At 49.6% G+C, this 12,500-nt stretch overlaps 1 protein-coding gene across 1 annotated transcript in view; it reads right to left on the reverse strand.

The window, feature by feature from the left end:
• LOC106595813 (NT-3 growth factor receptor) overlaps window positions 1-12,500 on the reverse strand; it is a 165,240-nt gene that overhangs the window by 101,418 nt on the left and 51,322 nt on the right. The window contains exons 5-6 of the mRNA XM_045708728.2: window positions 8,287-8,441; window positions 2,871-3,016 (exon numbers count right to left, since the gene is read on the reverse strand). Coding sequence (XP_045564684.2) covers window positions 2,871-3,016; window positions 8,287-8,441 — 301 coding nt within the window. The remainder of the gene's footprint in view (window positions 1-2,870; window positions 3,017-8,286; window positions 8,442-12,500) is intronic.

Consider the following 12,500-nt stretch of genomic DNA (forward strand, 5'->3'; position numbering starts at 1 on the left):
GAGGACTGGCCACCCCTCAGAGTCTGGTTCCTCTCCACCCGGCACAGCCAGAAGAGGACTGGCCACCCCTCAGAGTCTGGTTCCTCTCTACCCGGCACAGCCAGAAGAGGACTGGCCACCCCTCATAGCCTGGTTACTCTCAACCCGGCACAGCCAGAAGAGGACTGGCCACCCCTCAGAGTCTGGTTCCTCTCTACCCGGCACAGCCAGAAGAGGACTGGCCACCCCTCATAGCCTGGTTACTCTCAACCCGGCACAGCCAGAAGAGGACTGGCCACCCCTCAGAGTCTGGTTCCTCTCTAGGTTTCTTCCCAGGTTCCTGCCTTTCTAGGGAGTTTTTCCTAACCACCGTGCTTCTACATCTGCATTGCTTGCTGATTGGGGGATTAATGCTGGGTTTCTGTATAAACGCTTTGTGGCAAATGCTGATGTACAAATAAATACAATTTACTGACTGAGGAGAGGAGAGGAAAGGAGATGAGCGAAGAACACAACATTAGACTACGCTACATGTTAGACTGGAGAACTAGAGGAGATGAATAGGGTGGGTGGACGTTAGACTACCCTACATGTTAGACTGGAGAACTAGAGGAGATGAATAGGGTTGGTGGACATTAGACTACCCTACATGTTAGACTGGAGAACTAGAGGAGATGAATAGGGTTGGTGGACGTTAGACTACCCTACATGTTAGACTGGAGAACTAGAGGAGATGAATAGGGTTGGTGGACATTAGACTACAGTACATGTTAGACTGGAGAACTAGAGGAGATGAATAGGGTTGGTGGACGTTAGACTACAGTACATGTTAGACTGGAGAACTAGAGGAGATGAATAGGGTTGGTGGACGTTAGACTACCCTACATGTTAGACTGGAGAACTAGAGGAGATGAATAGGGTGGGTGGACGTTAGACTACAGTACATGTTAGACTGGAGAACTAGAGGAGATGAATAGGGTTGGTGGACGTTAGACTACCCTACATGTTAGACTGGAGAACTAGAGGAGATGAATAGGGTTGGTGGACATTAGACTACCCTACATGTTAGACTGGAGAACTAGAGGAGATGAATAGGGTTGGTGGACATTAGACTACCCTACATGTTAGACTGGAGAACTAGAGGAGATGAATAGGGTTGGTGGACATTAGACTACCCTAGATGTTAGACTGGAGAACTAGAGGAGATGAATAGGGTTGGTGGACATTAGACTACCCTACATGTTAGACTGGAGAACTAGAGGAGATGAATAGGGTTGGTGGACATTAGACTACCCTAGATGTTAGACTGGAGAACTAGAGGAGATGAATAGGGTTGGTGGACATTAGACTACAGTACATGTTAGACTGGAGAACTAGAGGAGATGAATAGGGTTGGTGGACGTTAGACTACCAGTACATGTTAGACTGGAGAACTAGAGGAGATGAATAGGGTTGGTGGACGTTAGACTACCCTACATGTTAGACTGGAGAACTAGAGGAGATGAATAGGGTGGGTGGACGTTAGACTACAGTACATGTTAGACTGGAGAACTAGAGGAGATGAATAGGGTTGGTGGACGTTAGACTACCCTACATGTTAGACTGGAGAACTAGAGGAGATGAATAGGGTGGGTGGACGTTAGACTACCCTACACGTTAGACTGGAGAACTAGAGGAGATGAATAGGGTTGGTGGACATTAGACTACCCTACATGTTAGACTGGAGAACTAGAGGAGATGAATAGGGTTGGTGGACATTAGACTACCCTACATGTTAGACTGGAGAACTAGAGGAGATGAATAGGGTTGGTGGACATTAAGACTACCCTAGATGTTAGACTGGAGAACTAGAGGAGATGAATAGGGTTGGTGGACATTAGACTACCCTAGATGTTAGACTGGAGAACTAGAGGAGATGAATAGGGTTGGTGGACATTAGACTACCCTAGATGTTAGACTGGAGAACTAGAGGAGATGAATAGGGTTGGTGGACATTAGACTACCCTAGATGTTAGACTGGAGAACTAGAGGAGATGAATAGGGTTGCTGGACATTAGACTACCCTACATGTTAGACTGGAGAACTAGAGGAGATGAATAGGGTTGCTGCACATTAGACTACCCTACATGTTAGACTGGAGAACTAGAGGAGATGAATAGGGTTGGTGGACATTAGACTATCCTACACGTTAGACTGGAGAACTAGAGGAGATGAATAGGGTTGGTGGACATTAGACTACACTACATGTTAGACTGGAGAACTAGAGGAGATGAATAGGGTGGGTGGACATTAGACTACCCTACACGTTAGACTGGAGAACTAGAGGAGATGAATAGGGTTGGTGGACGTTAGACTACCCTACATGTTAGACTGGAGAACTAGAGGAGATGAATAGGGTTGGTGGACATTAGACTATCCTACACGTTAGGACTGGAGAACTAGAGGAGATGAATAGGGTTGGTGGACATTTAGACTATCCTACACGTTAGACTGGAGAACTAGAGGAGATGAATAGGGTGGGTGGACATTAGACTACCCTACATGTTAGACTGGAGAACTAGAGGAGATGAATAGGGTTGGTGGACGTTAGACTACCCTACATGTTAGACTGGAGAACTAGAGGAGATGAATAGGGTTGGTGGACGTTAGACTACCCTACATGTTAGACTGGAGAACTAGAGGAGATGAATAGGGTGGGTGGACGTTAGACTACCCTACATGTTAGACTGGAGAACTAGGTGTGTGTACGTCTCACCAGGTGTGTGTATGTCTCACTAGGTGTGTGTACGTCTCACCAGGTGTGTGTGTCTCACCAGGTGTGTGTACGTCTCACCAGGTGTGTGTGTCTCACCAGGTGTGTGTATGTCTCACCAGGTGTGTGTATGTCTCACCTGGTGTGTGTTGATGGAGTGTAGTCCAGCGACGGTCCAGTCGACTTCGGGGAGGGGAGATCCTGACCCATTACAGCTGACCTTTACGCTATCACCCTCCATCACCATCACGCTACTGTTGTGGCTTACACTGATCTCTGGTACGTCTGGAGGAGACAGAGAGAGAGAGACAGAGAGAGGACAGAGGGAGACAGAGAGAGAGAGACAGGGAGAGAGAGAGACAGAGAGAGAGACAGAGAGAGACAGAGAGAGACAGAGAGAGACAGAGAGAGAGAGACAGGGAGAGAGAGAGAGAGAGAGAGAGAGAGAGAGAGAGAGGGAGAGACAGAGAGACAGAGACGACAGAGAGAGAGAGAGAGAGAGAGAGGGAGAGAGAGAGAGAGAGAGAGAGAGACAGGGAGAGAGAGAGAGACACGAGAGAGAGAGAGAGAGAGAGACACAGAGAGAGAGAGACGAGGGAGAGAGAGAGAGAGACGAGAGAGAGAGAGAGAGAGACAGGGAGAGAGAGAGAGACAGAGAGAGAGACAGAGAGAGAGAGAGAGAGAGACACAGAGAGAGAGACAGGGAGAGAGAGAGAGACAGAGAGACAGAGAGAGACAGAGAGAGAGAGAAAAATGTCCTCATGTGTGCTACCTGATTTCCCCCCACTCGAATCCCCATACTTTAACTTCTTTGGGATAGGGGGCGAAGTATTTTCACGGCCGGATAAAAAAACATACCCGATTTAATCTGGTTACTACTCCTGCCCAGAAACTAGAATATGCATATAATTAGTAGATTTGGATAGAAAACACTCTAAAGTTTCTAAAACTGTTTGAATGGTGTCTGTGAGTATAACAGAACTCATATGGCAGTCCAAAACCTGAGAAGATTCCATACAGGAAGTGCCCTGTCTGACAATTTGTTGTCCTTCTGTTGCATCTCTATCGACAATACAGCATCTGTGCTGGTAACGTGACACTTTCTAAGGCTTCCATTGGCTCTCTAAAGCCGCCAGAAAGTGGAATGGGGTGTCTGCTGTCTCTGGGCAAAGTACAGCAGCAGAGTTTGTAAGTGGTCAGCCTGGGGACAGTGAGACTGGAGATGCGCGTTCACGAGACTACTCCATTTTTTTCTTTCAGCCTTTGAATGAATACAACGTTGCCCGGTTGGAATATTATCGCTATTTTACGAGAAAAATAGCATAAAAATAGATTTTAAACAGCGTTTGACATGCTTTTAAGTACGGTAATGGAATATTTTGAATTTTTTGGTCGCGAAATGTGCTCGCGACCAATAGTGACCTGAACGGATAGTGACCTGAACGCACGAACAAAACAGAGGTATTTGGATATAACTATGGATTATTTGGAACCAAAACAACATTTGTTGTTGAAGTAGAAGTCCTGGGAGTGCATTCTGACGAAGAACAGCAAAGGTAATCCAATTTTTCTAATAGTAAATCTGAGTTTAGTGAGCACCAAACTTGGTGGGTGTCAAATTAGCTAGCCTGTGATGGCCGAGCTATCTACTCAGAATATTGCAAAATGTGCTTTCGCCGGAAAAGCTATTTTAAAATCTGACACCGCGATTGCATAAAGGAGTTCTGTATCTATAATTCTTAAAATAGTTGTTATGTATTTTGTCAACATTTATCGTGAGTAATTTAGTAAATTCACCAGAAGTTTTCGGTGGGTATGCTAGTTCTGAACATCACATGCTAATGTAAAAAGCTGGTTTTTGATATAAATATGAACTTGATTGAACAAAACATGCATGTATTGTATAACATAATGTCCCTAGGAGTGTCATCTGATGAAGATCATCAAAGGTTAGTGCTTGCATTTAGCTTGTGGTTTGGGTTTATGTGACATATGCTTGCTTGGAAAATGGCTGTGTGATTATTGATGATTATATTATATGATTATAATCTAATGTTTTGCTTTCGCTGTAAAGCCCTTTTTGAAAACGGACAATGTGGTTAGATTAACGAGAGTCTTGTCTTTAAAATGGTGTATTAAATAGTTGATTGTTTGAGAAAATTGAATTGTGGTTATTTTAGTTGGTTTTGTATTTCGCGCCGTGCGATGCCATTGGCTGTTGGTTAGGGGTTCCGCTAGCGGAACGTCTGTCCTCAACAGGTTAAAAATCACAGCTTCTCCATCCTGGAGAAATCAATCATTTCCAGGCCCAGGGACATGTACTAGTCTGTGGTGACCCTAAATGCCAGAACTGGACAAGAACCTGACACCCTCAGCACACAGGGGGACAAACCACCTACCTGGAGGTGACAGCATTCCCTCAGCACACAGGGGGACAAACACCTACCTGGAGGTGACAGCATTCCCTCAGCACTTTTCTCTCCTCCAACTACGACAACATAACCAACAAAAACGGGTCACAACTCCTGCAGCTCTGTCGGACACATGGGTCTGTACATAGTCAATGGTAGGCTTCGAGGGGACTCCTACGGTAGGTAGACCTATAGCTCATCTCTTGGCAGTAGTACTGTAGACTACTTTATCACTGACCTCAACCCAGAGTCTCTCAGAGCGTTCACAGTCAGCCCACTGACTACAAATTGATGGAAAGTGGTATATGGGGAAAAACAAACAACATTATAATACCCATGTACACAAGTGTGCGTTTAAAATTGGCAAAACACACAGATTTCTTCCCACAGGGCCGTGTGGTGAGACAGGCCCCACCCTCTTCAACATATATAACCAATTAGAGCACTAGAACAGTCTGCAGCACCCGGCCACACCCTACTAGAATCTGAACTCAAATGTCTACTGTTTGCTTATGATCTGGTGCTTCCTGTCCCCAACCAAGGAGGGCCTACAGCAGCACCTAGATCTACTGCACAGATTCAGACAGAACCTGGGCCCTGACAGACCTGGGCCCTGACAGACCTGGACCCTGACAGACCTGGGCCCTGTCAGACCTGGGGCCCTGACAGACCTGGGCCCTGACAGACCTGGGCCCTGACAGACCTGGGCCCTGACAGAACCTGGGCCCTGTCAGACCTGGGGCCTGTCAGACCTGGGCCCTGACAGACCTGGGCCCTGACAGACCTGGGCCCTGACAGACCTGGGCCCTGACAGTAAATCTCAGTAAGACAAAAATAATGGTGTCCTACTATACATACCTCAGCCTAAACATCAGCACCACAGGTAACTTCCACAAAGCTGTGAACGATCTGAGAGACAAGGCAAGAAGGGCCTTCTACACCACCAAAAGGAACATAAAATTAGACATACCAATTAGGATCTGGCTAAAAACACTTGAATCAGTTGTAGAACCCATTGCCCTTTATGGTTGTGAGGTCTGGGGTCCGTTCACCAACCAAGAATCTACAATATGGGACAAACACCGAACTGAGACTCTGCATTGCAGAATTCTGCAAAAATATATTCAGTGTACAACGTAGAACACCAAATAATGAATGCAGAGCAGAATTAGGTCGATACCCGCTAATGATCAAAATTCATAATAGAGCCATTAAATACTAAAATGAAAAGGAAGTGATTCCCAAACCTTCCATAACAAAGCCATCACCTACAGAGAGATGAACCTGGAGAAGAGTCCCCTCAGCAAGCTGGTCCTGGGGCTCTGTTCACAAACACAAACAGACCCCACAGAGTCCCAGGACAGCAACACACAACTAGACCCAACCACATCATGAGAAAACAAATAGAAAGTTACTTGACACATTGGAAAGAATTAACAAAAAAAACAGAGCAAACTAGAATGCTATTTGGCCCTAAACAGAGAGGGACACAGCGGCAGAATACCTGACCACTGTGACTGACCCAAACTTAAGGAAAGCTTTGACTATGTACAGACTCAGTGAGCATAGCCCTTGCTATTGAGAAAGGCCGCCGTAGGCAGACCTGACTCTCAAGAGAAGACAGGCTATGTGCAACACTGCCCACAAAATGAGGTGGAAACTGAGCTGTCAAATGTATGACCATATTAGTGACAATTATTTTCCTCAGATTACACAGATCCACAAAGAATTAGAAAACAAATCGAGAGAGAGAGAGACAGAGAGAGAGAGGGAGAGAGAGACAGAGAGAGAGAGACAGAGAGAGAGAGAGAGAGAGACAGAGAGAGAGAGAGACAGAGAGAGAGAGAGAGAGACAGAGAGAGAGAGAGACAGAGAGAGAGAGAGAGAGACAAGAGAGAGAGAGAGAGGAGAGAGAGAGAGACAGAGAGAGAGAGAGACAGAGAGGAGAGAGACAGAGAGAGAGAGAGAGAGAGAGAGAGAGAGCAAATCACTGTGTGGTTTCGGGTCTCTGAATGTCCTTGAGGCGGCCCAGCCAGAGCCCGTTCTTGAACCTGATGGAACATATCTGGAGAAACCTGAAAATAGCTGTGCAGCGACGCTCCCCCATCCAACCTGACAGAGCTTGAGAGGATCTGCAGAGAAGAATGGGAGAAACTCCCCAAATAACAGGTGTGCCAAGCTTGTAGCATCATACCCAAGAAGACTCAAGGCTGTAATCGCTGCTAAAGGGGCTTCAGCAGAGTACTGAGGAAAGGGGCTTCAGCAGAGTACTGAGGAAAGGGGGCTTCAGCAGAGTACTGAGGAAAGGGGCTTCAGCAGAGTACTGAGGAAAGGGGCTGTAATCGCTGCCTAAGGGGCTTCAGCAGAGTACTGAGGAAAGGTGCTTCAGCAGAGTACTCAGGAAAGGGGCTTCAGCAGAGTACTGAGGAAAGGGGCTTCAGCAGAGTACTGAGGGAAGGGGCTTCAGCAGAGTACTGAGGAAAGGGGCCTTCAGCAGAGTACTGAGGAAAGGGGGCTTCAGCAGAGTACTGAGGAAAGGGGCTGTAATCGCTGCCTAAGGGGCTTCAGCAGAGTACTGAGGAAGGTGCTTGAGCAGAGTACTGAGGAAAGGGGCTTCAGCAGAGTACTCAGGAAAGGGGCTTCAGCAGAGTACTGAGGAAAGGGGCTTCAGCAGAGTACTGAGGAAAGGGGCTTCAGCAGAGTACTGAGGAAAGGGGCTTCAAGCAGAGTACTGAGGAAAGGGGCTTCAGCAGAGTACTGAGGAAAGGGGCTGTAATCGCTGCCTAAGGGGCTTCAGCAGAGTACTGAGGAAAGGAGACTAATGTAAATATGATATTTCATATTTTTGGGGGTTTTTTTTTGCAAAAAGTCAAAGGGTCTAAATACTTTCCGACTGCACTTTATTTATGTGTGTGTCTGTGTGCGCGTGTGTGTGTGTGTGTGTGTGTGTGTGTGTGAGTGCGCATGAGTGCGCGTGTGCCTGTGTGCCTGTGTGTGTGTGTGTGTGTGTGTGGTGTGTGTGTGTGTGTGTGTGTGTGTGTGTGTGTGTGTGTGTGTGTGTGTGTGTGTGTGTGTGTGAGTGTGTGTGTGTGTGTGTGTGTGTGTGTGTGTGTGTGAGTGTGTGTGTGTGTGAGTGTGTCTTACCACATAAGGTGATGTACATGTTTTGTAATTGTATCTTAGAGGCCCCGTTTCTGCAGAAGAGCATCTGGGTGTGAAGCCCCGCCTCTCGTCTCCGCTGCCAGAGCTGGATCCACCGGACGTCACATCCGCAGTCAAACACCACGCCGTCCAGCCTCCTGTAAACAACAACACGTCGCAATCCGCAGTCAAACACCACGCCGTCCAGCCTCCTGTCAACAACAACAACACGTCGCATCCGCAGTCAAACACCACGCCGTCCAGGCCTCCTGTAAACAACAACACGTCGCATCCGCAGTCAAACACCACGCCGTCCAGCCTCCTGTAAACAACAACACGTCGCATCCGCAGACAAACACCACGCCGTCCAGCCTCCTGTAAACAACAACACGTCGCATCCGCAGTCAAACACCACGCCGTCCAGCCTCCTGTAAACAACAACACGTCGCATCCGCAGTCAAACACCACGCCGTCCAGCCTCCTGTAAACAACAACAACACGTCGCATCCGCAGACAAACACCACGCCGTCCAGGCCTTCCTGTAAACAACAACACGTCGCATCCGCAGTCAAACACCACGCCGTCCAGCCTCCTGTAAACAACAACACGTCGCATCCGCAGTCAAACACCAACGCCGTCCAGCCTCCTGTAAACAACAACAACACGTCGCATCCGCAGACAAACACCACGCCGTCCAGCCTCCTGTAAACAACAACAACGACGCATCCGCAGTCAAACGCCACGCCGTCCAAGACAAACACCACGCCGTCCAGCCTCCTGTAAACAACAACACGTCGCATCCGCAGTCAAACACCACGCCGTCCAGCCTCCTGTAAACAACAACAACAACACGTCACAACCGCAGTCAAACACCACGCCGTCCAGCCTCCTGTAAACAACAACACGTCGCATCCGCAGTCAAACACCACGCCGTCCAGCCTCCTGTAAACAACAACACGTCGCATCCGCAGTCAAACACCACGCCGTCCAGCCTCCTGTAAACAACAACAACAACACGTCACAACCGCAGTCAAACACCACGCCGTCCAGCCTCCTGTAAACAACAACAACACGTCGCATCCGCAGTCAAACACCACGCCGTCCAGCCTCCTGTAAACAACAACAACAACACGTCGCATCCGCAGTCAAACACCACGCCGTCCAGCCTCCTGTAAACAATAACAACAACACGTCGCATCCGCAGTCAAACACCACGCCGTCCAGCCTCCTGTAAACAACAACACGTCGCATCCGCAGTCAAACACCACGCCGTCCAGCCTCCTGTAAACAACAACACGTCGCATCCGCAGTCAAACACCACGCCGTCCAGCCTCCTGTCAACAACAACAACAACACGTCGCATCCGCAGACAAACACCACGCCGTCCAGCCTCCTGTAAACAACAACACGTCGCATCCGCAGTCAAACACCACGCCGTCCAGCCTCCTGTAAACAACAACACGTCGCATCCGCAGACAAACACCACGCCGTCCAGCCTCCTGTAAACAACAACAACACGTCGCATCCGCAGTCAAACACCACGCCGTCCAGCCTCCTGTAAACAACAACAACAACACGTCGCATCCGCAGACAAACACCACGCCGTCCAGCCTCCTGTCAACAACAACAACAACACGTCGCATCCGCAGACAAACACCACGCCGTCCAGCCTCCTGTAAACAACAACACGTTGCATCCGCAGTCAAACACCACGCCGTCCAGCCTCCTGTAAACAACAACAACAACACGTCGCATCCGCAGACAAACACCACGCCGTCCAGCCTCCTGTAAACAACAACACGTTGCATCCGCAGTCAAACACCACGCCGTCCAGCCTCCTGTAAACAACAACACGTCGCATCCGCAGACAAACACCACGCCGTCCAGCCTCCTGTAAACAACAACACGTCGCATCCGCAGTCAAACACCACGCCGTCCAGCCTCCTGTAAATAACAACACGTCGCATCCGCAGACAAACACCACGCCGTCCAGCCTCCTGTAAACAACAACACGTCGCATCCGCAGTCAAACACCACGCCGTCCAGCCTCCTGTAAACAACAACAACACGTCGCATCCGCAGTCAAACACCACGCCGTCCAGCCTCCTGTAAACAACAACACGTCACAACCGCAGTCAAACACCACGCCGTCCAGCCTCCTGTAAACAACAACAACACGTCGCATCCGCAGACAAACACCACGCCGTCCAGCCTCCTGTAAACAACAACACGTCGCATCCGCAGTCAAACACCACGCCGTCCAGCCTCCTGTAAACAACAACAACACGTCGCATCCGCAGACAAACACCACGCCGTCCAGCCTCCTGTAAACAACAACAACAACACGTCGCATCCGCAGTCAAACACCACGCCGTCCAGCCTCCTGTAAACAACAACACGTCGCATCCTCAGTCAAACACCACGCCGTCCAGCCTCCTGTAAACAACAACAACACGTTGCATCCGCGAGACAAACACCACGCCGTCCAGCCTCCTGTAAACAACAACACGTCGCATCCGCAGTCAAACACCACGCCGTCCAGCCTCCTGTAAACAACAACAACAACACGTCACAACCGCAGTCAAACACCACGCCGTCCAGCCTCCTGTAAACAACAACACGTCGCATCCGCAGTCAAACACCACGCCGTCCAGCCTCCTGTAAACAACAACAACAACACGTCGCATCCGCAGAACAAACACCACGCCGTCCAGCCTCCTGTAAACAACAACACGTCGCATCCGCAGTCAAACACCACGCCGTCCAGCCTCCTGTAAACAACAACAACAACACGTCACAACCGCAGTCAAACACCACGCCGTCCAGCCTCCTGTAAACAACAACACGTCGCATCCGCAGTCAAACACCACGCCGTCCAGCCTCCTGTAAACAACAACAACAACACGTCACAACCGCAGTCAAACACCACGCCGTCCAGCCTCCTGTAAACAACAACAACACGTCGCATCCGCAGTCAAACACCACGCCGTCCAGCCTCCTGTAAACAACAACAACAACACGTCGCATCCGCAGTCAAACACCACGCCGTCCAGCCTCCTGTAAACAATAACAACAACACGTCGCATCCGCAGTCAAACACCACGCCGTCCAGCCTCCTGTAAACAACAACACGTCGCATCCGCAGTCAAACACCACGCCGTCCAGCCTCCTGTAAACAACAACAACACGTCGCATCCGCAGTCAAACACCACGCCGTCCAGCCTCCTGTAAACAACAACACGTCGCATCCGCAGTCAAACACCACGCCGTCCAGCCTCCTGTAAACAACAACACGTCGCATCCGCAGTCAAACACCACGCCGTCCAGCCTCCTGTAAACATCAACACGTCGCATCCGCAGTCAAACACCACGCCGTCCAGCCTCCTGTAAACAACAACACGTCGCATCCGCAGTCAAACACCACGCCGTCCAGCCTCCTGTAAACAACAACAACACGTCGCATCTGCAGTCAAACACCACGCCGTCCAGCATCCTGTAAACAACAACACGTCGCATCTGCAGTCAAACACCACGCCGTCCAGCCTCCTGTAAACAACAACACGTCGCATCCGCAGTCAAACACCACGCCGTCCAGCCTCCTGTAAACAACAACACGTCGCATCCGCAGTCAAACACCACGCCGTCCAGCCTCCTGTAAACAACAACAACACGTCGCATCCGCAGTCAAACACCACGCCGTCCAGCCTCCTGTAAACAACAACACGTCGCATCCGCAGTCAAACACCACGCCGTCCAGCCTCCTGTAAACAACAACACGTCGCATCCGCAGTCAAACACCACGCCGTCCAGCCTCCTGTAAACAACAACACGTCGCATCCGCAGTCAAACACCACGCCGTCCAGCCTCCTGTCAACAACAACAACAACACGTCGCATCCGCAGACAAACACCACGCCGTCCAGCCTCCTGTAAACAACAACACGTCGCATCCGCAGTCAAACACCACGCCGTCCAGCCTCCTGTAAAACAACAACACGTCGCATCCGCAGACAAACACCACGCCGTCCAGCCTCCTGTAAACAACAACAACACGTCGCATCCGCAGTCAAACACCACGCCGTCCAGCCTCCTGTAAACAACAACAACAACACGTCGCATCCGCAGACAAACACCACGCCGTCCAGCCTCCTGTCAACAACAACAACAACACGTCGCATCCGCAGACAAACACCACGCCGTCCAGCCTCCTGTAAACAA

This window comes from Salmo salar, chromosome 26 (assembly GCF_965601325.2).
Source record: "Salmo salar chromosome 26, fSalSal1, whole genome shotgun sequence".
In the NCBI taxonomy this organism is placed as follows: Eukaryota; Metazoa; Chordata; class Actinopteri; order Salmoniformes; family Salmonidae; genus Salmo; species Salmo salar.